At 37.5% G+C, this 25,020-nt stretch overlaps 1 protein-coding gene across 3 annotated transcripts in view; it reads left to right on the top strand.

Moving 5' to 3' along the window:
• Positions 1-20,965, top strand: part of PLGRKT (plasminogen receptor with a C-terminal lysine) — a 44,930-nt gene extending 23,965 nt beyond the window's left edge. For all 3 annotated transcript variants that reach the window (XM_058565759.1, XM_058565758.1, XM_058565760.1), the window contains 3 exons: positions 15,898-16,028; positions 17,017-17,126; positions 20,572-20,965. In XM_058565759.1, the coding sequence (XP_058421742.1) occupies positions 15,898-16,028; positions 17,017-17,126; positions 20,572-20,693 (363 nt within the window). In that variant the 3' untranslated portion in view covers positions 20,694-20,965. The remainder of the gene's footprint in view (positions 1-15,897; positions 16,029-17,016; positions 17,127-20,571) is intronic.
• Positions 20,966-25,020: the final 4,055 nt, after the last annotated feature.

Here is a 25,020-nt window from a genome sequence, read left to right as displayed (position 1 = left end):
CTTTTTCTTTCCTTCTTATGTTAAAGTATATCATAGATATAGTGAGGTGCACAAATCTTATATGTACAGCTCACTGAATTTCTACATATGTTTATCCCTGTATAACTACCACCCAGATCAATATGTAGAACATTTCCAGCCCCTAGGAGGCTTCCTCCTGCCTCTCCCACTGCTAAAGGCAACCACTATCCAGACCTCTATCCTCATAGGGTAGTTTTGCCCATTTTAATGCTTCATATATATGGGATCATCAGTATGTACTCTTTTGTGTCTTTTTTTTTCATTCAATATTATATCTGTGAGATTTATCCACATTGTTGCTTGTAGCATTCTTTTTACATGCTTTGTAGTATTACATTATATGAATATACCATAATTTATTTATCCATTCTAGTGTTGATGGATACTTGGATTGGTTCCAGTTTGGGTCTGTTACGATTATCACTGCTATGAGTGGTAAACATACATGCTCATCTCTCTTGGGTATGTGATATTCCTAAAAGTCAGACTGATTCTGTTGAAATGTCAAATCACACAACTTCTTGTTCAAAATCCTCCAGCAGTTTCCCATCTTCCTTGGACTAAAAGCTAAAGTTCCAGCAAGGGCCTGCAAGACCCTGTACTCTTGTGCTCAGATGTCCATTTTCTAAGAGCATTGACATTGGAGCTCATTGAAATACAGAATCATGTGTCCTCCTAGTCCTACTGAATCAGAACCTGCTTTCAACAAATCCCTCAGATGATTCCCACACACATTAAAGTTTGAGAAGCATTGTCCTTGACGATGTGTCCCTTCACTGGTCATTTTGCTGTTCCTTAGACACCCCAGATGTGCTCACAACTGAGAAGTTGTGTAGCCAGAACCCGGTCAGCAGTTTTTTCTCCTGACTTGAGACACACACACACACACACACACACACACACACACACACATATATGATAGGCTGAAAGTGTTCATATGTATTTATATGTGTATATACACACACAGATATATATATATCCACATGTGGCTACTGAGCACTTGAAATGTGACCAGTGCATCTGAGAAACTGAATTTTTAATTTTATTTAATTTTGATTAACTTCAATTTAAATATGCACATATTGCTAGTGTCTATCATAATGTGCAGCACACCTCTATAGTAACTTTGGATGTCTGGCAGGTAAGACAGTTTTCAAAATTGTGGTTTCTGGCATATTTTCTCCTCTAAGTAAATTTTACAATGAGCTTGTCAAGTTCACTAAAGTAATTCCTGAGAGGATTCTGACTGGGATTTATTCCTAGGTATTGTATAGTATTTATAATACTGTGAATAGTTTTTAATGGTTTCTGGCATATAGAAAATTTAAAATTTTTGTGTGTTGATCTTTAGCCATCCTGCTAAATTATCTTGTTGATTCTAGCAGTTTTTCAATTTATTTTCTTGAATCCTTAAAGAATTCACCACTATCCAACTCCAGAACATTTTCGTCTTTCCCATCTGAAACTCTGTACCCATCAAACACTAACTCTCCACTCCCCTCTCCCCCCAGCTCCTGGCAACTACCATTCTACCTTCTGTCTCTATGAATTTGACTACTATAGGTACCTCATATAACTGGAATTATATAATATTTATTCTTTTGTGATTGGCTTATTTCACTTAGCATAATGTCCTCAGGTTTAATCCATGTTCTAGCATGTGTTAGAATTTCCTTCCTTTTTAAGGGTAAATAATATTCCATTGTATGTATATGCCACATTTTGTTTATTAATTCAGCCATCAATGGACATTTGGGTTGCTTCTACCTTTTGGTTTTCGTGAATAACGCTGCTGTGAACACCGGTATACAAAAGTCTTTTTGAGTCCCTGCTTTCATTGCTTTTAAGTATATACCCAAAAGTAGAATTGCTGGATCATATTGTAAATCTATATTTAATTTTTTTGAGGAATCTCCATACCACTTACCACAGCAGCTGTACCATTTTACATCCCCTTCAGCAATGTACAAGGGTTCCAATTTCCTACGTCCTTGCCCCTTGCCAATACTTGTTTTCTGCTTCTTTTAAAAAAATAATAGCCATTCTAATGGGTATGAAGTGGTGAATTTTTCATTTTTAATGTATAAAATCTGTTAATCTTTTCCTTCATGTTTCCTGTCTTCCTTGAAAAGGTCTTTGCCTCCCTAAAGTTACACAAGCAGTCTCCAAATTTTACTTATATTTATCATTTCATTTGGTACAGTTAGGGCTTTGATTCACCTGGAATTCATTTTCTGTTTGATTTGAGATAGGGAATGCTGTCATCTTCCAGACTGAGAGTCAGTGATGCCAACATCATTCACGAAAGCTCATGTCTTTCCCTTTCCACCACGCTATCTTTTCTGTGGCCCTTCCCCCTTAACCTCCCACCCAGGGCCAATACTGAGCAAATACTGTTTTTAATACATTATATCTTGGCTTGCTTGTCAATGCTATCAAATTAGGCTTTAGTTTTCAGCAAAAAAAATATCCATGTGAATAAACAGCCCATGATAAAAAATGTACCTCTTTCTTATTAAGAAAAACATTCAGGAGGATTATAAAAGAAAATTTTATGACATAAAACTCTAATTACATTTATATTTATGTTTCTCAATTTGACCTTTCCCCGTCTGGGGCTAGTTTGGGTTTTTATTTAGCATTATTGTACTGAGGGAGGAATAAGTGTACAGGAATTAAACAGCAGCAAATATAAGGTTTGTTCATTATGACTGGGTCAGGCTCACCTTCCTGTAGAACTCTTAGACTCATAAAAATCAGAACAGGACAGAATGTAAAAATAACTATTTTTTTCCATTTTAGGAATTAATGGTTATTTTCTTATAATAACGAAATGATATTTTATTTTTGAAATCACATGTAAACATGAATATCAGCAGTATTATTTCCCAGAAATGGGTAACTAAATAATGAATTCTTTCCCAATCTACTTTTGTTTTTATATTGAAATCAGATTTAAATAAGAAATGTCTAATTTAAAGGCTTGCCTAAAATTAATTAGAATTGGAGATGACTTGCCCCATGAATTCTTCCTATTAACAATTATTATATCACTAGATTAACTTTCTAATGTTGGCTGTATTCTGACTTTAGCTACTATAGAAATGTATTTTCTTCTAAATAAAAGAATCTCCAGATTAACAACCATCTAAGCTGAGCTCCCAAAATACTTTGCAAAACTGGGGATGGGCTGACATTTGAGCACTGTTTTAAAGGAAGACAGATCAGTTTAACCCACTCTCTTGACCAAAAATTCACTGTGGTGTAAATTGTACCTCTTTAGAGAAAGTAAGCTCTAATACCTAGGGAGGGTGATATTAGTATTAGGGATAGGAAAGCTTAAAGAGAAAATAGAAACATTTACAGAAAAAAAACCCATATGCTCCCTATCTCCTACCACTGCAAGGAAAATTTTGGTGGTGTGTTTTAGTATGAGAATAGATAAGTATGGAATATGAAGCTTAAAAGTAATTATATACCAAAAGGAATACCTACAGTAATGCTAAACAGTCTTTCCTCCCCTCTTTGATAAATATAAAGATGGAATGTTTTGTTATAAAATTATTTATGAAGTCTTTGCATCTGAATAGAATTATTCCTTACCAAGTAGTCCAGATGTTTTTGAACAATTATTGAGAGTGGAACATGAAAGACTTTGTTAAGACACAGGAATAATTGTGTGGTCAAGCAACTATATCATCAAAAATCTGCCTTACTTTTTATAATGATTTATAATAAACACATGCTGTTACTTACCTGTCATGAATGATGCTGAAAGGGTACCCTGTTCCACTTCTATTTTTTTAAACACCTTTGTTGAGGTATAATTTACATAGTATAAAAATCCACCCATTGTAAGGGTACAATTCAATGATTTTTAGTACATTATTTATAGAGTTGTACAACCATCACCATAATCCAGTTTTAGAACATTTCCATCATCCCCCCAAGATTCTCTTGTGCTCATTTACGGTAAATCTTTGATCACAACCCCAGATCCAGGAAATCACTAATCTACTTTCTGTCTCCAGATTTGCCTTTTCTGGACATTTTACATAAATGGAATCATACAATATGTGGTCTTTTGTGTCTGGCTTCTTTCACTTAGCATAATATTTTTGAGTTGCATCCATGTTGAAGCATATTTTCTCCTCTAAAGAAATTTTAGAATCAGCTTGTTAAGCAAATTTTTTAAAACTTCCAGTCAACCAAGTGGAAAGGCCCTTGCTCAACACAGCCTTTCATCTCTCTTACTTGTTTTTTGCTTTGGATTCCTCTATCTTCTGAAGCATTTGGGGAGAATTATTTTATATTTAGAACATTTCTGAATGTAATAAAACCACATGAAAGTACAAAAGTACTTTTTTTGGATAAAAACCTTTAGTTTTCAGAATTCCATGAGGATATCGAAATGTAGGATCAGAAGCACAACTCACTGAGAAGGCAGAAGGGAAACTAATTAAAGAACATTCTACATGATCATAACTGTATTCAGTGGGGTTTAGTTTTCTCTGTTTGTTTTATTTTATTTTACTTCTGTTTTGCCTTGGCTTGTATTCTGAAAATAAGTACTTGACAAATTTTCTGGCTATTATTTTAAGAGATGTAGACAATATTACTCTCTGTTTTATTTTGACTTATAATGACATCTCTTTGGACCAAAGTCATATATCTGACAACCTCTTAACTGGAACATGATGAGGAAGCAAGGAGAAATACTTAAAGACAGAAGAATCAATAATTGTAACAAGGCTGTGTTCTAAAATGCATGCAACATACTCATAGGAAGCCCTTCACTTTCAGGTCCACATTAGGAACTTAGGTACTTTTATTTTATACACAGTTCTAACAAGCTTTGGTCTCTTACTGCCCCAAGAGAATTAAAAGCAATAGATCATTGAGAGAGAAAGAGAGGGAGAGGGAGAAGAAAGGGAAGCCAGGAGAGATTGGTGCTTAGAAGTGGATTTACTACTAAGAGTGAAAAATAATAGCTTGATAGAGGAGGAGACAGAAAATGGACACAGAGGCTTGGCACCACTTGATGAACTCGGACAGCACCGCTGCATTACAGCACAGGAGAGCTAATGATGACTCTATGTCTTTATGAAAAGGAGTTTCTTTATGTTAACCCACCTCCATTCCTTCCTGGAAGAAGGGTATATAACCACTAACTAAATTAACAAATAAGCAATCAAGCAACTGTGTTTGCTATATTAAATTATGAAGGCAGCAGTATATCATAGCTTTTAGACAAATGTCTATTAAAATGGTTAGAATTCTTTTATAAGTTTTCTTGCTTAAAAGAGTATATTTCAGTTCTCTGGAAAATGCACTTAAATATGAACAGCTGATTCCCCAGTATTGCTGAAAAGGTACCATTTCTGTATTTTTTTGTGTTGTTTTTATTTTTTGGCCTGTTCTCATCAACTGACAAAAATTAAGATGCTAGACTAATCTTTGGTAGATTGTAGCTCCATTTGTAACCAGGTATTACAACATTTAAAGTAAATTCTATGAGGAAGTTATTGATTATTGTTAGAATAAGTTACATTTGTAATAAAGTAAACATCTAATGACTTAAACATGTTATATAAAACATAGTTTTCTATTACTAAATAAACAACATGACTTTTTATCTGAAAATAAATATTAAGGAAGATTGGTTTTATTGAGAGAACATTGGATTAACAGTCCAGAGAAGGAAGTTGCAGCTCTAGCCCTGCCAACAACTCACTCTACAAACTTGCACGGGCCTTGTAACCTTTTTGGGCTACAGTTTCTTCATCTAAGAGGTAAAAGAAACACCCAGTACATACTAGAACTACAGGCACTGGCAAGTTACCTAACCATTCTTACCACTAGTTTCCTCATCTGGAAAAATGGGGATGTTAGTAACACCTGCCAAACAGACTGTTATAGAAGTAAATGACTCAATAACCATTAGTTTTTAGGAATAATATGTTCATTTCTGTAGAAATCTTGTCTTTTTCTCCTGAAACATATTTTTACCTTTCTAGGATTTACAGAAATGTATTTCTGATTGATACTATGTAGAACTGCTGCTGCTCTTTCCATACAAACATCTTCTCCCCCAACAACCACAGGCGTGTTAAAAAAAAAAAAAAAAAGATGCTCTATATACATAATTTCTTTTTAGTCTCGTAAAAAAATAAACCCAGGAGGTAGGTACCGTTATTATCCCCATTTTACAGATGAGAAAACTGAGACTTAAGACATGTGGTAACTTGCCTGAGGTCACAGGGCTGGGAAGAGACAGATGGAGCCACATCTGGAAAACAGCAGGAGGCCAGGCTGGCCAAAGCTGGGAAGGGCCACAGCAGAAAATGAGGTTGTCCTGGGGCACAGATCTGGTTCAGAGGGCCTGGAAAGCTGAGCAGAGTATTTACATGTGATGTGGCAGAAAATAGATGCATTGGAAGTTTTTGAGCAGGGGAGCAATAGAAACAGAATTGATATTTTTAAATAATCAATCCACAATTTTATATCTATTTTCTAGGCAAATAACAGTAACTAACTTTTTTTGAACACTTATTAAAGCTCTTCTCTAAGACCTTTGCATATATTTGCTCGTTTAATCCTTACAAAAACCCTTTAAGGTAGGCACTGTCATTTGCCTCACTTTACAGATGAGAAAACTGAGGCATAGAGAGATGCAAGAACTCACCAAAAGCCACACAGCTTGTAAGTGATGGAACCAGGCTTCAAATGCAGGCAGTCTGGCCCCAGTGTCCACGGTATTAACTTCTGGGCCATAGTGCTTTTGTTAATAGACATATACCACAGGCTAGATATATAAGGCTAACATGGGGCTATTGCAGTAGCCAAGGTCAGAGGTGATAGGACTTGGATTTCAGGGGAAGCAGCAAGAATGGAGAAAAGAGTAGATTTCAAAAGAAAAGTTGGTGGAATTTCTGGACTAACTAGATACTTGGGGGATTAAGAAGAGGAGTAAGTGGAAGATGAAATCACAGTTTTCATCCCTCTGGGAGAATCATGGGGCCTCTGAGGAATACAAGGAACTGGCAGTGGAGCTGGTCTAGAGGAAATGATTGCAGTGTAGGGCGTGTTAAATTCAGGGTAGTGCCAGGAACACAAGTCAGCTGTGTGCAGCTGGCATTGCTAAGTGAGTAGATGGGGCTTCAGATAGAGATGTGGGGATCTTCAGCAAAGAGAAACTTTGAAGCAAGGAAAACAGGTGAACTATCCAAGAAAGAGAGAGGGAAGAAAGTGAAGGAAAAAAAGGCTCTAAGTCTAGGTAACCACTGGGGATGGGAGACAAGAAGAAAAAAGCAAGACAAAGGGGATAACATATACCAATGCCTGCAGTACATCAGTCCCTTGCAAATATACCATCTTATTTAGCAGAGCAACCCTGTAAGGCAGCTATGTCGCTCCTAGAGATAGAGAAATTGAAGTCCAGAGGATTTGCCCACAGCCACATAGCAAGTAAGTGACAGAACCAGAATTTGAACCCAGCCTATGTGACTCCAAAGTCTGTTTCTTTCCATAGCAAAAAGATATGGAAAGATGAGCCTGGGTAAGGATTGGTGGCTGGGGTCTAGGGGAAGCCTAAGAGGTAAATTGGAATATGGTTTTTAAATGCCATGTCATGTCTAGGAGTTAAAGAACCAATGAAAGTTTTTAATCAGGAAAGTAACGTGAGGTCACTTTTGAGACAGGAATATAAATATAAATAAATATAACGAGAGCAGTATAAAAAAATGGATTGAAGGAGAAGAAACTAGGAACAGAGAACACAGATTGGCAGTAATGCAGTGCTTTTGTTGATGGATAATGATGATCTGAGCTGGAGCTGGAGCAGGGACAGCAGGAAGGTAACTGGATTCAAGAGATATGCAGAGACATTTTAGTAAGACTTGGCTATCCATCTCCCAGTGGAGATGCTCAGAAGACAGTTGAAAATATGATCTACCACTGAGTAGAGTTCCAGGATGGAGATTTAGGATTCAGAAGTCATCAGCAGGAGATGGTAGTTGGAGCCTGGAAGGTGATGATATCACCAGGAACTAAGGAGACCAAGAGGAGATGGCTTAGAAGAAAATTCTGGGGGAAAGTAAACAAAAATAGGATTTGAAGGACCTTCTCTGGAACAGGCTCTAGTGCTCCTCTGTTCTTAGGAGCTGCCTTTTCCCTTTGTATCTCATTGTGAAAGGGGAACAGGTCTTGACCTTTCAGAACTTACTGAACTTCCTGTTCTGCCCCCACCTTGAGCACAGACAGTAGTTTCCTTATAGAGCTATGGGCTGGCTCTGTTTTCTCCCAGGGCCATTGCCCTGGAGCCCCACACCCACACTTGTGCAACAGGGTAGAGGAGTCCACACCTCAAGAAATGTTTAGAAAGTCGTCTGAAGGTCATGGTCATTATTTGGATGTGGTGGTGGTTCCCTGAGGTTCTCTGAGGAATTGGATAATGGCAATGAGGAAGAGATCACAGGGGCCTTGGGAGTCTCACGTTCAGAGAGTGGTGGTCACCTAAATCACTATAGGGATTGGGGTATGAAATGCTGGTGAGAAACTGGAGACAGTGAGTGTAGAGGCTCTTTCAAAGTGATTTAAACAGAATAATTCAGATGAGTCTGTACCACAGGTCAATTTAGAGTTCATTATGCAGTGCCTTTCTAAGATTCTTGCATTAATTATACAGGAAGCTAAAGGCTTTTCAGATGGTAATCACATACCCTGTCCACTTTATCCCTGTTTTCCATATTGACTTGATTACTGCAAGTGTACTTATAGTAGACTGCAAGTTTGGGATTTGGAACAGGCAAGCCTGGGTTTGAATCCCAGATCTGCCATTTAATAACTGTGACCACAGGGAAAAATGACCCAAATTCTGATCCTGTTTCCTTACCTGTAAACTGAGACAAAACCTTCTATGGCAGGTAATACTGATTGGATTGCTCAACTTCCATTCCATTCCAATCCCTTATAGTATGCCTGCGTGTAAATGGAAGCTGGAAAGCCAAAGGCAAATTTCCCAGACTCCCTTGTAGCTGGGTTTCTCATCTGACCTACCTCTGCCAACTAGGCATGTCTGAAGGAGACTTGAGAGGTAAACGTGAGCAGTGTAAAGCTTCAGGAAGACATTGGATCTTCTTGTAACCACTGTAGTGGAGGTGACTGTTATTTTGGGAGTGGTGGAGGTGGAGTTTCAGTATTTGGTCCTGAACATCTGTGGCAGGAGGCAGTAGCTATGGGCTGTACCTAAAAGAGTCCCATGTTCTGGCTGAGCATTTCTCTTAGCTATGTTGTTCCTGATGGTGTAGAATGCAAACTAACTTTCATGGCTCTCCCAGAAAATCTTAAGCTGCCAAATACCCTGCAATAATTTCCTTTCTGTTGAAACTACTAGTTGGAGTGGATTCCATTGTCTTCAACTCATAGACCAATCTCATAGGATTTGGAAAGAAAGCCAACATATGTAAAATAGTACTGCACTTAGCACATGGTGGGCCACATTATGATTATTATTAGTGTGTCAGCTGCCACAGTAAAGTAGAAACAAGCGTCTTGCACTTTCTTACAGATTTTCTGATTTTATTTTTTGGAGCATATCTTGGTTCTAAGAGTCTTAGGTCTAAGTACTGTAGAATAGAGGTCTTAGCTTTGTGCACAGTTAAGATTGACTTAGTGGAACATTAACTTTTAAACTAAGAAATATCTACTCTTTAAAATGAGGAAATCCAAAATAAAATACCCTTATTGTTGTTATTACTTAAGTTCTGAAATTGTCTTCAACTTCAGTTAATAGTGCTTATAATGTACCACACACTCTTAGAAGCTGTGTCTTTAAGGAATTTTAGATAATGGCTGAGAAGGTCATTGCCATCTTTTGTTCTTTCCCAGGCTCTGTTCATCTTGTTGGCATCTTCTGCTCTTGTTGGGGAAAGTCCATAAATTTTGGAATTCATAACTTAATATAAAGGGTTTTTGCCAAACTGGAATTCTTATTTTTTCCTTAGGGTGATCTTATTGTTTACATACATCTGAGAGTAAGAATGGATTTAATTGTGTTGTAATCTTTATTAGAAGATATGTAAAAAGATGCTGTAACCAAAGCTTTGAAGCTTCTGAATACTACTACAATTTTGTTTACATTCAATTATTTTCGTGTCATTGATAAAAAAAAATAGCCTTTTTTTTTTCAGCTTCAATTTACTAGTCATTTCCACTTCCAGATTTTTTCCAAACTACTTACTGGATGTTGAGCATTTAAAATGCCTGTAGAGCAAGTTAAAGTTAAATGCCACTTGTCACAGCTTTCATTATGGTTGCTTTATTTTAACGATCTTAGTTTATGTTTTGTTTACCTAAAATTCAGCTTTTGCTTTTAGTTTAAGGTATCAATAATATCTCTGTTAATTTAACAAAGCCATAGACAAATATAAAATATTCTCATTTCTGATAAAAACAAAACCTCTTTTGTGGCAGGACACGTAGAATAACTTTTTGGCATTGCACAATTAAGCAAATAAAAAGATAACTTTTCTATTACATATGAATATATTATGTATATATTAAAAGACCGTTGGAAACTAAAAACACAGAATTAAACAGATTTTTTCTCGAGGTTGGACTAATTATTTCTCAAAAATAGGAAAGTCTCGAAATAAAAAAATTGCAATGAAGATAATTTATAGGGCAATGTTATTGCCTTCTTTGTGCTCTCAAAATGTTTTATGTGTCCAAGTGAAATTTAATCATTTTATTATTGTATTAAGGGGAAACTTGTATTAAGTGGTCTGTGAGCCTTTACGAAATTGCCCCTCCTGAAACTCAAGAGATTGACAAATTACTGAGATCAGTAATTTTGTGGCTATCCTTAATATTTTTTAAACAAGGAAACTGAAGAATTAAAATACACAGGAAAGAGCAAATGTAACAGTTTTATGAATGTGATTTCTCCTACTATGTACAATTATTTTTAATAAGGTGGCTCCCTTTTATTATGTTCTCTTCAAAATTAATTGTGGTTCTATAATTGTTAAACTAGTATCAGATAAGCCTATAAGATCTATTAGAGTCTGAACTCATAATCAGGGACATTTTAATTTCAAATTGTTCTGTAAAGCAATATCAAAAGTAACAGAGATAGGAAAATTATTATTATAAAAAGATCTAAAATTCTTTTAAAATTGGAGAAAGAATTTCATATTTATGATTTGGGTTAAAGACTGTTAAGGAAACTTACTGTACATGTTCTCTTTTACTCTTATTTGTTATTAGTGTCAATATTTGGGGAAGAAGGATAAAAATGAACGTACATTTAGTTAAATGATGCCTATTATTGGTAAATTAATAATTGCATTAATATAATTATCACTTTATGGCTATTGAAAAAGTTTGGTAATAAAATTTATTAGTTAATTTGAATTTCAAAATGTATTTGGATCTAGACCTGTGACTTTAAACACAATTTTATGATGTATGGGGTAATTAATTGTTTTATCTGATAATTAACATTACAGCTCAATGCTGTCCTTCATCAGTAATTTTTTCCTTAGAGATGGTCTACATAGATTTTTTTTTTTTAACTTGAGGCTCAGAGTTTATTGCAGATACACAATCTTGCTGATTTTTTTTTTGGGGGGGGGTGGAGAAAGATCAGCCCTGAGCTAACATCCATGCTAATCCTTCTCTTTTTGCTGAGGAAGACCGGCTCTGAGCTAACATCTATTGCCAATCCTCCTCCTTTTATTTTTCCCCAAAGCCCCAGTAGATAGTTGTATGTCATAGTTGCACATCCTTCTAGTTGCTGTATGTGGGACCAGCCTCAGCATGGTCGGAGAAGTGGTGCATCGTGCACGCCCGGGATCCGAAACCAGGCCGCCAGTAGCGGAGCGTGCGCACTTAACCACTAAGCCATGGGGCCGGCCCCACAATCTTGCTGATTTTTACAATTTATCTATGATATATAGAGATGATTGCCTCTGTTCTAATCAGTAGGATAGTAGAGAGTCAGAATATAAGATTTGTTCATAACCATTTTTTAAAATAAACTTAAATTTTAGAATAGTTTTACATTTATGGAAAACAAGTACAGAGTTCCCTACACTTTGTATACTCTGCAGTTAATATCTTACAGTACCATGGTACAGTTGTCATAACTAAGAAACTAGCATTGGTATATTACTATTAAATAAATTCCATATTCAAATTTCATTCGTTTTTCCCTAATGTCCTTTTTCTGTCGGAATCCCATGCAGGATGCCACATTACATTTAGTCTTCTTGTCTCCTTTGCTTCTTCTGGACTGTGACTTCTTAGACTTTCCATGTTTTTGATGACCTTGAGAGTTTTGAGGAATACTGGTCAGATATCTTGTAAATTGTCCCTCAGTTTGGTTTTGTCTCATGATTAGATTGGGTTTATGGGTTTTTGGGTGGAAGACCACAGAGGCAAAGTGCCTTTCTCATCACATTACATCAAGGGTACATGCTAGCAATGTGTCTCATCACTGATGATGTTAACCTTGCTCACTTGGTCAAGCTAGTGTTTGCCAGGTTTCTCCGCAGTAATGTTACTTCCCCCTCCCTCCCCTTACCCTCTCATACTCTATTCCTTGGAAGCAAATAACTAAGTGAAGCCCACCATCAAGGGGTGGGAATTAAATTCCACCTCCTTGAAGGTGGCAGGGGAGTATCTACACAAATGATTTGGAATTCTGTACAGGATATTTGTCTCCTCTATTTATATTAGTATGGACTCATGGATATTTATTTTACACTTCGAGTTGCAATCCAATGCTATGTTATATATTTTGCTGCTCAAATTGTTCCAACTTTGGCCATTGGGAGCTCTTTTAGGTTGGCTCCTGTGTCCCATTGACATACTCCATCATTTTTTTTTTTTTTTGAGCATTTCTTTCTGGCACTATAAGATATTCTAGCCCATTTTGTATATTTCCTGTCCCAGTCTTATGTCAGCTGTTTCTCCAAGGAGCCCTGGTTCCTTTCATTGGAGAGTAGTATTAGAAACCAAAATCTGGGTGCTGGATGTGCTCATTGTACAAAGGTGTCATCGCCTCTGTGCCCTCTCAGTGGGCAGAGCTGCGAAATATACGTACTTACACTGACCCATGTATACATCCATATCTATAATTTTATCTTTGTCCATCTGTATCTATATTAAACTAAATACAAGTTCATACTGATGTCACAGACTCTAATCCAATACAACATGGTTTATTCTAGACTTTTCCCCTTGCTCTTTTATAATCTCTCTCTCTAATAATAAGAAACCTGGCTCCAGCCATCTGCCATCAATTTATTTGTTTGTTCATCTCCAGTTTACATGTAAAGCAGTTTCAGAATTGTTAACCTGTACCCTGTGAGAAATAACTTTACCAACTAGAGTACAATGTTTATGTACTGTTCCTTTTGTCTTTAGTTTTACAGTTTCCAGTCAAAATACCATTTTCCAAAGTTAGTTAGGTCAGTTCCTTTTCCTCCACCTCCTTCAGTGAAGTTATGTGATATATTTATAATACGGTTAGATTATTTTGTCACAGTCCACATTCCATCCTATGGAGCACATAGGATCCCCTGATCTTCTGGTTGATTTGTAAAATTCGTATACAGTAAAGTTCACTCTTTGTGCTGTAAGGTTTTAAAGGGTTTGACAAATGAAGAGTGTCATGTATCCATCACGATAGTACCATACAGATTAGTTCCACCACCCTTAAAAAGCTCCCTGTTCACAATCTTTTGAGAGTTCCCAGAGGATCAGTTTTCAGATTAATATTTCAGCTTGATCTTTGGTGTGAAAAAACCTAGGTGGTGAGTTCTTTCATCTCAGGCAGTGGTTCTCAATCCTAGCTCCACACTGGAATTACCTGGAAACCTTTAAAAAATACTGATGCCTGGTCCCATGTCCAGATCCTGGTTTCATTGGTCCTTCCTGGTTCAGTAAGTCTGAGGGGTGGGCCTGGACATTGGGACTTTGAAAAGCTCTCCAGATGCTCACAAAGTGCAACTAAAGTTCAGAACCACTGATCTTGTGTTCATCTGTGTCATGATTGGATTTAGCTGCCTTTTGATAACAACACAAATGATTAATTGATGCATCTACATTACTTTGGGGGGATACTATGAACTATCATGTAAGTTTTTTGAATAAGTAATATAGCAAGGATGAATTTCACATGCTAAATAATCATGTATGCAAAAACACTATTTTTTACTGTCTAAGTGAACTCAAAATGAACTTTAATTGCTACTGCTGAGGGCAAATTTAATTTTGACAAGTCAAAGTGACTCAATTACTTCTAGTTTAAAACTTACTTCTTTGTGGATAAAGAATTGAATTCAGCTTGACCCTACCCCCCCCCCCCCCTTCTCTGTCTGTTTTTTCCTGGACCAATCTAGGTTTGGGTCCAGGTGATCTCAAGTGGCACAGTCACTGGGGAAGGCATATCTGGTTGGAGGAGGCTTTTCTGCCATTGTTTTCTGTTCGATCAGCCTCAGTGATGCCAGGTGATTTGTTCTGAGGGCATTTGACCATGTTTCAGGCTGGCTTGGCCATTACCTCTGTGCTCTGGGGTACTGCTGATCCTCTGAGGTCCAGCCACCTTTTCCACCCAGCCCTTGGCTTATAGTCTCTACCCAAGTGTCTGTTGTGAGGTCCCCAGGCCCTAGGCATTAGTGACTCCCTGGTAAGCCATGTGCTTCCAATTCTCAACTACCTTCTTTGCCCCTCTCCAGGTTCACATGGAATCTAGCAGACTTTCTCCACACCCCTTGGCAGCTGAGGGAGACTGGTTGGCCTCTCTCAAGCCTGCTCTAAGCCTGGATCTGCCCTGCAACCAGTTCTGCTCTACTTTAGCTGCCCTTCCCAGAATTCTCCACAGGAGGCAGGACCATAAGTGGTCTCTGTCTGGGGATCCCCAAACCCCAAAGCCATCACATCCTCTGGGACTTCAACCCCCAAGAGGGACCAAGGAGCCAAGCCCCATCTTTATATCTAAAATCTCATTTTCCTCTCCCAGTTCCTTCCCACAGTAGAAAGAAGACATGGAGGGAAAACTGTGTCTCATTTTTCCTCATTGCTCCCCATCCTATGGTTTACATCATGAGCTCTATGCTTTGTTAATGATACACAGTGCCAACATTGTAAAATTACAAAAACAACAATGACTTTTCTCTCTCAAGAATCTGACTTTCTCGAAATAATGGGCTTGAACTTTCAGACTATTGCTTCTCTTGTATGTTTTCTAAAAATCCATTCAGAAATCCAGTCTCCTTCTGTGTTCTGGGCTGTATCTGCTTTCTGCTCCAAAGCAGTGAAAGGCACTGACTAAAGTGGTGAAAGACTTGAGGCAACAAGAAAATTGTGGGGAAAAAAGTCTCTATTCATGTCTCAAAATAATACCCCTCTACCATCATATCACGGTATGATATGGACCTGATACTCCAAATGAATTTCAGTGTGGGGTTGGATGGATTTGGAAAGCAAAATGATTAGAATGCAAGTTGTAATAAAGGCCAATAAGATGTATCTGCATTTAAAGGCACATAGACCTTTCCTCACATGTGATATAACAAGCTGAACATATATTTTAGGCTTGGATGAAAGTCCAGATCAGATGCATTCAAGACCTCAGGATGCAGAAAAAGAATATCGTATCTAGTCTGTACGCATTCCAGGAAGATTTCACTGTCAAAGTGACAGTTGGGGATAGCTGTCCAGAGAGACTTTAGTTAAAGTCTATTGAAATTTTTAAAAAAGGATGAATCAAAGCACTTGAAGAATGAAAATCCACTGGAAAAGCAGAGTATTGGCTGTGCTCAGATGTAAAAGATGAGTAACCACGCTTTTCATTTGTTTTGTCCTCAGCTGGAAAGGCAGCTAACACTGCAGAATGAAATGAGAGAAAGACTAATGGCCATGCAGATTGCTTGGTCTCGGGAATTTCTCAAATATTTTGGAACTTTTTTTGGCATTGCAGCCTTCTCTTTAACATCTGGGTACGTTTGCTATTCACTTTAAAATTTTCTCAAATAATTTACTTCTTTTTGTCTTTGCCATTATCATATTAAGTTGACCAAGATAGGACTTTGTCCGAATATTGTATATGTAAACAAAGTGACCTCTTATAGCTTAGTCCTTGGAGGTAACTCTATAGAACGAGGGTAGTAATAGTTAATTCTGCCTTTTTCTTTTCCTTTTTCTTTTCCTTTTTTGATATTTGCTCTGCTTTTTTTTCAATTGAAGTATAATTGACATACAGTGTTATATTAGTTTCAGGTGTGCAGTGACTTGATATTTTTATACATTATGAAATGATCACCATGATATGTCTAGTTACCATCTGTCACCATACAAAGTTATTACAATATTGTTGACTATATTCCCTATGCTGTACGTTACATCCCTGTGACTTATTTATGACTAGAAGTTTGTACCTCTTAATCCCCTTCACCTATTTTGCCCACCCCCAATCCCCATCCCCTCTGGGAACCACCAGTTTGTTCTCTGTATCTATGAGTCTGTTTCTGTTTTGTTTTGTTTGTTTTGTTTTTGTTAGATTTCACATGTAAGTGAAATCATACAGTTAATTCTGCCTTTAGTTTGTTATATTTCTTCTGTCCTTTCCTCCATTTTGTAAGTTAGAGAGAGGACTGACTTGACACCAAGATAGAAGGAGGCCTCTACAAGTTTATCTTCACAATCCCTAAGGGGTAGATATCAATACTAACCATTTTTAAAATGAGTAATCTGAGCCTCAACATCAAATAAAGATGAGCAAGTCATAGACCCTGCCCTTGAAAACTGCAGAATCTGGTGAGGGGTTATGGGTAAGGAAATCCTATTTCCATAGAAGACTCAAATGAATTAAGTAACTTCTGAAATGGAGGACATTCTTCCAAAAAGGAGGTAAATTTTTTTTCATTGTGTGGAGATATGTATTTATAGGTTATTCTTGATATTCATTCTTTTTTGTTCTTGAACCAGAGCAATAAAAAGGAAGAAGCCAGCCTTCCTCGTCCCTATTGTTCCATTGGGCTTTATCTTTGCCTACCAGTATGACTTGGGCTATGGAACTCTTCTACAAAGAATGAAAGGTAAGTCTTTGATAACCAGAATCTCTACTTCTGATTCATTTTCTGGTTCAAGTATCCCCTCTTTATGACCCCTTGACTTATGAAGATTCTGACAAGACCTTCTACTTGAGCCTCCAATGACCAACATTTCTGCTCCCTCTCACACAGTGGTGTGCTGGAGCCAGCTCATACCAGCTCATAAGAATGTTATAAGCTGGCTGTTAAATACAATCATTATTAAAAATTAAATTATATAAACTTAAAATTAAATAAATTACAAAAAGTAAATAATGTTAAATTACATTTTTAAAATGGTAAATACTCAGAATTTATCAGTTTCTAGTTATTTTACTATTATCTATACTCTTCAGCTATGTATACCTATTATATTTGTATGGTAGAAATGCAGGTACAAGATACAGACACAATAAAATATAGATACAACTTCAACTTCAGTGACATCCCTTTGGTAGTTGAAGTTGGTTATGGTGAGAGTATTTACACCATGGAAATCTACAAATGCTAAATGAAGGCTTGACTTATTATTTTGTTGATTATCTAGACCATGCATTGGCAAACTATAGCCTGCGGGCTGGCCACACTTTCCAATAAAGTTTTATTGGAACACAGACATGCTCATTCATTTCTGAATTGTCTATGGCTGCTTTCCTGTTACCACGACAGAGCCAAGTCATTGCAACAGACATAAGGCCCCACAAATCTAAAATATTTACTGTCTGGCCCTTTAAGAAAGTTTGCCAACCCATGGTCTAGACTTAAGAAAGTGATAAACGGGCTGGCCAGGTGGCATAGTAGTTGAGTTTGCGCACTCCACTTCGGTGGCCCGGGGTTCGCAGGTTCAGATCCCAGGTGTGGACCTACACCCACCACTTATCAAGCCATGCTGTGGCAGGCATCCCCCATATAAAGTAGAGGAAGATGGGCACGGATGTTAGCCCAGGGCCAATCTTCCTCAGCAAAAAAAGAGGAGGATTGGCATGCACAAAAAAAGAAACTGATAAATAAAATATTATTAATGCAGATTATGCGTAAAAGTGTGTTGTGTCTGTAGCCATCACATTGTGAATAGCATAAAAAATTGAGGAAATATTCTCTCAATATTTAGAAATTGTTATCTGATTCAGCAAAGTTATTACATCATTCTCAAAGAAGTGAAGTTCCAACTTGGAATTATACTGTCTCATCAACTGCAACTATAGGTTAGCTATGGATACAAGAGTTCAATTTCAAAAATCAATGAAAACATTCTGTGAGAATCAATTTGCTATATGGAATTTATGATAAAATGTATTGTACATTTTATTATTTATAAATTGCCTGTACATATATTTTATAGAAGTAAAATTTATAATAAACTTATGTACATAATAAACTTACATACATTTTTTTTTTCTGGAGAGCTAGTTCTTAAGTATTTGCCAGCACCAGGTTGCTTTCACAGAACTCTGGCTCTTACTGCCCTAGAAAATAGCACTGCTGCCACTGAAGCCATTCCTGTCCCAGGAGGATAGATTTTTCCATTAGTCTAGGATATCCATGTCCTCCAAATTCCCACCACTTCTTGAAGCTACACTGAGGATAGCTGTGTCCCTGCTTCTCGAGCCTTCAACCCAGAGCATATTGCAAACAGTGCTTTCCCAAGTCTTCATTTTTGCCATCCTGATCTCTCCTGGGCTATGGGCCCATCACTATCCCTGAAGCTGTTTGTTATGGGAAAGGAGGAGGTTCAGACTCCTCTGCAGGTATTGGGAGTAGGAAGTAGAACATCTCATTCCCAGGCCTAGGGAGATGAAGGGTTATTTGTTCTTAAAAATTCCCATTTGAAAATTTCCACATAGAAACTATGCTAAAACGTCCTTTGGTGTCGGGCATTATTGGTATCATAGTTCAGCTATATTGTGGGCTAAATAGTCTTTTGTTGATGGCCTAGAAACTGATTTATAGCATTATTGCTATGGGAAAATGTATCCTAAGTTCTAAAACACTGTTCTACAAATTAACTTTTAGAGTATAATCCCACTTTAAGCTGGAAACTAACTGTACACAACTGATTTACTAATGTTAAAACTCATTTCAATAACCTGCTCATTTTCACATTACTCATCTGTTTCAGAATTCATTAGTCTGAGCTCAACTATGTCTCATTGTTTATATGGACATTAGAATTCTCAGTGCCCCATAAAAATTAATATGTAGTATTAAGAAATTTCAACTCTATTAGACAGCATTCATTTTAACGTATTACAAAGGGAGAGCAAGTTTATTTTCTAAGAACATTTTGATTGTATATTTGTGGAGTAATTTTATTACAGGTCCATCAGAGTTTACAGAATATGAAATTTTAAACTTTCAAGCATGTCGTGGGAATTTCCTGTAAAAAAAAAAATACACCTGTAGAATCCACCAGGAAACTTACCATATTAGAAAGTTTAGGATGTAACATTTAGCCATGTTAACTAGTGATGACCCCAAAATACAATCCGTGTTTGACTGAATTTATCAGCCATTCTGTAAACACATAACTGCGAATCTGCCATATGCGAGGCATTCTCACATGGAAAAATCTAGGCTGTCATCAAAAGCCTGCCTAATTTATACAATTTATAATGATTTTTATTACTATGTAAGACTGAGGCAAAAAAAAAAATGTTTGCGGATGGTTGAAATGTTGTTATAATTTGAAAATTGTAGCCTGCCCTGTTGGGTTTGGAGTACAAATTAATTATGTGCTAAAAGAGGACTACTTAAAGAAAACTTTTGCCTTCATTCCCAAGGAAAGCTTATGGAATGTTAATAACATGTATTATAATTTTTAAAAATTTTGCTGATTAGTCTTCAATGCTAAAAGTTGGCAAATGTCACTGGGCCAGAAAATTACTAGCTGTTATTTGAAAGAGGGAGTGTTTATAAAAATGTGTATATGTACATTAGAATATTTAATATTATTTTGGGTATTTATAAGCGGTTTCAGGTCAAAGACTAGCTTTCCTGAAAAATTAGAATTTTTAGTAAACTTTATTTTCTCTCACGTCATTTATGATACATTAAGGGGCAAAAGGAAGAACTGTATGTGGTTTCTCCACACCAAACCTCTCCAAACACAACTAATGTTTATCATCCTGACTTTCCTTCAAGGAAAAAAAATATTACTTGGTATTCTTTCTCTTCTACGTTTTAAAATGCTGTCTTCTTCCAATAAAATCTATGGCATCTGATGTATCTCTCTTTGAATCTTCAGAATTCCTTTCTGAATTCTTTCATTTTTTCATTCTTTCGTTTGAGAGGTCACTACTTCTGAGGACGAGGAGTGAAATATTTAACTGTGATATTTGGGGGCATGCCTCCACACAGTGTTACAGCTTATCACTGGAACAGAGCATTTAGACCTTCTCACAAACACCAAAGACCCCTTTGTCACCTTGCATATTTCTGTACTTTATTTAAGGTGAAGCCGAGAACGTACTGGATACAGAAAAGAGTAAGTTGCAGCTGCCAAAAGGAACGATCACTTTTGAAAGCCTTGAAAAAGCCAGAAAGGAACAGAGTCAATTCTTCACAGACAAATGAAATCATGTTTACCCACCAGATATCAAAACACAGAATTGTTGTCTTGAATCATGGCTTTTGCAATTTTTTAAATACTCAAGATTTTGATATAATGGATTTAATTTTAAAAAATTAAAATGCAAGATGAGTTTTGTTAAACTATTTTAAACTAAAATTTATAATATTCAACACAAAATCATGGAGGTACTCTAAATAACTCTCAGATTTCCTACATTTATGTGTGTTACAAATATCTAAATGTAAAATTAATAAACTATATTGTTTTGAATTCCTGGAAACACATGTCCTGCTGCTCTCATTTCTCTGTCAGACATGCTTTCCCCATCACATTCATCTCCCACAGATACTCCTTTTATTTTTGCTTTGTCAATAGTGTCCTGTGTCCACATGATAAAAAACAACTAATATTAACGACTAACATATATATTGCACTTACTATGGCCAGGCACTGTTCTGAGTGTTTTGCATATATTCTTGTAATCATCCCAAGAATCCCATGAGGTAGTCATCAATTTAGGAATGTGGAGACTGAGGCAGAGAGAGCTTCAATTACTTGCCCAAGTAATATGTGGACAGAATTGGGACTTGAACCTAAACAGTTTGGCTCCAGTGTCTGTGCTCTAAAATGCCTTGAAAAAGTTAGGCCTTAACACATTCTTGACAAGTAAAGACAGCTGTGAAAGACAAAAGGTAAAAACATTCAAATAATGACATAGGGCATAGTTGCTAAAGAGGTGGGAAGGAGGGGGAGGTTGATTAGGATGCCCACCTTTTTATTTCCACTCACCAGGAAACCTAAACTGGTAAAATAATCCTATTTGTACCCATTCCTACAGTTGCAAACCCTACACCAATCCCAAAGACACCGTTATTGATACCTACTATGTGTTAAGCCCTGTTGTAGGCACTAGGACTACATAAGTGAATGAATAGACAAGGACACTGCATGCCAGGCAGAGGAATATGTTCTAGTGAGGGGTGGGAGAACTGGGGAGAGGAACAAATAACCATGGACATAAACAAGATCATTTCTGATGGTGACAAATGCTTCAGTAGAAATGAAACAGGATAAGAGAATGTTTGGAAGGTTGTTGGGAGGGGGACTACTTTAGATCTGGGACAGTAGAGACTGCCTTTCTGGAGAGGTGACATTTGAGCTGAGACCTGAATGATGAATGAACCAGTCCTGTGAAGAGTAGGTATAGGGACAGAGAAGGGATCTCTAAGCAAAGGGAAGAGCCAGAGGAAAGGCTCTGGGACTTGGCATGGCCGAAGAATAGAAAGAAGGCAAGGGAGACTAGTAGGAGATGAAATCAGAAGAGAGGAAACAAACATGAATACAATGGCTGCTAACCTCAAGCAGCTGAGAACATATCAACATATGGTTTTGATACAATTATAGTTGTAGAGAAGCTTGGGCCAGATCTTGAAGGATGCACTGAAGTTCTCCATGAAGACGAGGAGGTGAAGAGGGAGGGCATTCTGGGCAGAAGAAGGAGACTGATTAAAGGCAGGACCATGCGTGCCCAGTCCGGGGATTTGCTGCTGGTCCTTCAGTTTGCCTGGGGCAAGGAGTTCCTCATGTGGGAGACTTGTTAAGAAATGAGCCTGGAGGCACAGCTCAACTTCTGAAGGGCTCTGGCTGTAACACCAAGGAGTTTGTACTCTATCCTGGGGGTGATGGGCGTGAAAAAATCTGCACTGGGATTTTACAGGGATTAGTCAATTAAAGGGGGAAGACCCCAGACGCTAGTCAATAAAGAACTGCAGTGGTCCACCTGAGTGCTGACCAGAGCCTGAACTAAGGCTGTGGCTTTAGGCTTGGATTCAAGAAAACGAAAATAAAGAATAGCAGGACTGGGAAATCAGTTTGAGGTTATGGAGGGAGAAGAAGGTGATTTCCCTTCATTTAGTCTGCATGGATTTTCTGGGGCCCTTGGAGAACATGGTTTCTCCATGTTCAGTGATTGGGAGCCATGCTGGGGTCTAGTGGATGCCTAAGATCTAGCACTGACTCATAGACCATCCAGAACCTGGAATTTTAAGTATTTCTTTCCCATTAAATTCAATCACGCTGTCCAAACATTCCTGCCATAGTCTAGCCAGAGCTCACCAAGAGTGGGTTTGAGCCCCCTGCAAGGGTTGACTGGCTAAAGACAAGACCTTACATGGGATTTGTGTTGCTATGCAACATAGCAGGCTCTGAGCCCCCTCTGGATCACCAGGCCATTCATTTGTATTGGCTTCTCACCCTGGCATTGACCCTGAGTTCATTAATAATTGTTACTCAATAGAGCCTCTGCTAAACACACACACACTCACACTTTTGTTTGCTTCCAATTGTGAGGCAAAAAAATTAAAGCAGAGCTATTAAATGATGGCTTCACAACTCAACTATATTAAAATATATCCCAATTGTCTTTGGCAATTCTGATTATCCAAAGCTTTTCCTTTTATTTATCATTACAGTACCCTTTAGTTGGAAGGACAAACATTTCTGCTCTGACACTTTTGAGCTATTTCTTAGCCATTTATGTTAATTAATACTTGCATTAATTATTATATTTATTATTATTATTATTATTAAGCCCCGATTACCAACGAGACATCTGACATTTCCAAATACTGAACCTGATTTGGTCTTTGTTCAGCTGGCTTATAATTACAGATTTTTGTGATAAAACAAGAAGAATGAGGAAATTATAAGAAAGTATATTACGGAAAGGATAAGAAACTAAGGTCTGATTATGAGCAAAGATTTAGAGATTAAAATAATGGTAACCTCACTCAGTGTCTTTGTCAGTGATTAGGAACAAAGTTAGGGGGAAAAAATCTCATCCTCCATGTGGCTGTCCATCTCTTCCCAAGACACTGCCGGCCCAACCAAAGCAATGCAGAGACTCTCTTAGGTGTATGTGGAGGTTGAGTCATGGTTTGAAGGAGATAAATATGGGCCCAGAAATTCTCTGCAGCAGAACGACCCTTCTTGGAAATCACTTTGAAATGGTAAAATAGTGTTAATATTGGTAAAAATGCAATTATGACATCGCAGTATCTAAGCATTTTGAATGTTTTAAATTCATATTTAAATGAGATAACTGGGTACTAAAATTACAAGTAAATCAAGTTTATATGGTGTTCTACTTGACTTAGTTTATGTTTGGGGGTAACACTGAAGGGGCCTTTATGGTGTAGTACTGAACTGCAATTTGTAAAAGATTATAGCAGTGTCCAAAATCTACTCAAAACAGTTTTAATAGCAAATACTGAAATTATTGTCAAGATGATAAAGAGGGAAGGGAGACCCTTCGAAATGGTCTAGTCTAAGCCCCCATTTTACAGTTGAGAAACTGGAGGCCCTTACTGATTTACCTGAAGTCCCACATCTGGTAACGGTAGTTTATACCAAAACCTTGGTGTTTGGTATCAACGGCAGGATTCTTTCCAATGCAACATGCTGCCTTACTCTGAAAGGACAGTGACATTCAAAATCAAAATCAAAGATAATTTTTAAAAACTATCACATATGTTTAGTCTCAGAAAGCTAGAAAGTGTCCTGAGGTGGGGTTAGAAGGGCATGGGTCAGAAGACAATGGGGAGGGAGCAGACTCAGATTGTAAAAATAATCTACAACCAATGTAATCCAAATATGAGCACTCTGATAATATATTTTATAGACTTCAACAATTTTAATATATGCGTGTTCAAATGTGATATTTTAGAGACACTAGCCAGAACCTAGATAGTTTTTCTGCTCCACTCTTCTGGGAAAGGAACAAACTCTTGCTGGGAAAATATTTTTAAATAAAGCCCGTTGCTTAGGTGCTGCAGTGTCTCTTGGCCTTGGAGAGTGTCTGTTCTGCAAGGGAGTTGGAAATGCTCCCTTAGGTTTGGCCTTGTGGATGTGTTTAGGAGATTTCAGGAATACCCTGCATACTATCAACTGTCCAATTTGCAGAAAGTAGTTTATAATATTTAGGGCTGACTATTTAGCATCTCTGCTGATTTTTCTACTGGTAACTTTGGGTCAGTCTTGGAGTTTATGAAGATTGGAACAGTACTTGGGCTGCAGATGCACCAGGAAGCCCAGACTGGCTGGGGGCAGGGGAGGAGGAGTGAGAAAGGCCTAGAAAATAAGAAGTGGGCCAAGGAAGAGAAGGGATGGAGCTGACTCAAATGCCTGTCAGTAAACAGCCCAAGAATGGCTGCCAGGGTTCAGTTACTGGCTTAGTTGGGGGAGCTGAGCTGCCCACGGACCAAAGTCACCCATGGGATCCCCTCACAGGCCAGTTTATTTAGCTATGTTAACTTGTTTCCCTGACTACTT

Source organism: Diceros bicornis, chromosome 22 (assembly GCF_020826845.1).
Source record: "Diceros bicornis minor isolate mBicDic1 chromosome 22, mDicBic1.mat.cur, whole genome shotgun sequence".
NCBI classification, from domain to species: domain Eukaryota; kingdom Metazoa; phylum Chordata; class Mammalia; order Perissodactyla; family Rhinocerotidae; genus Diceros; species Diceros bicornis.
Note: the sequence above shows the minus strand (reverse complement) of the source record. Positions and strands in the feature narration are given on the sequence as shown.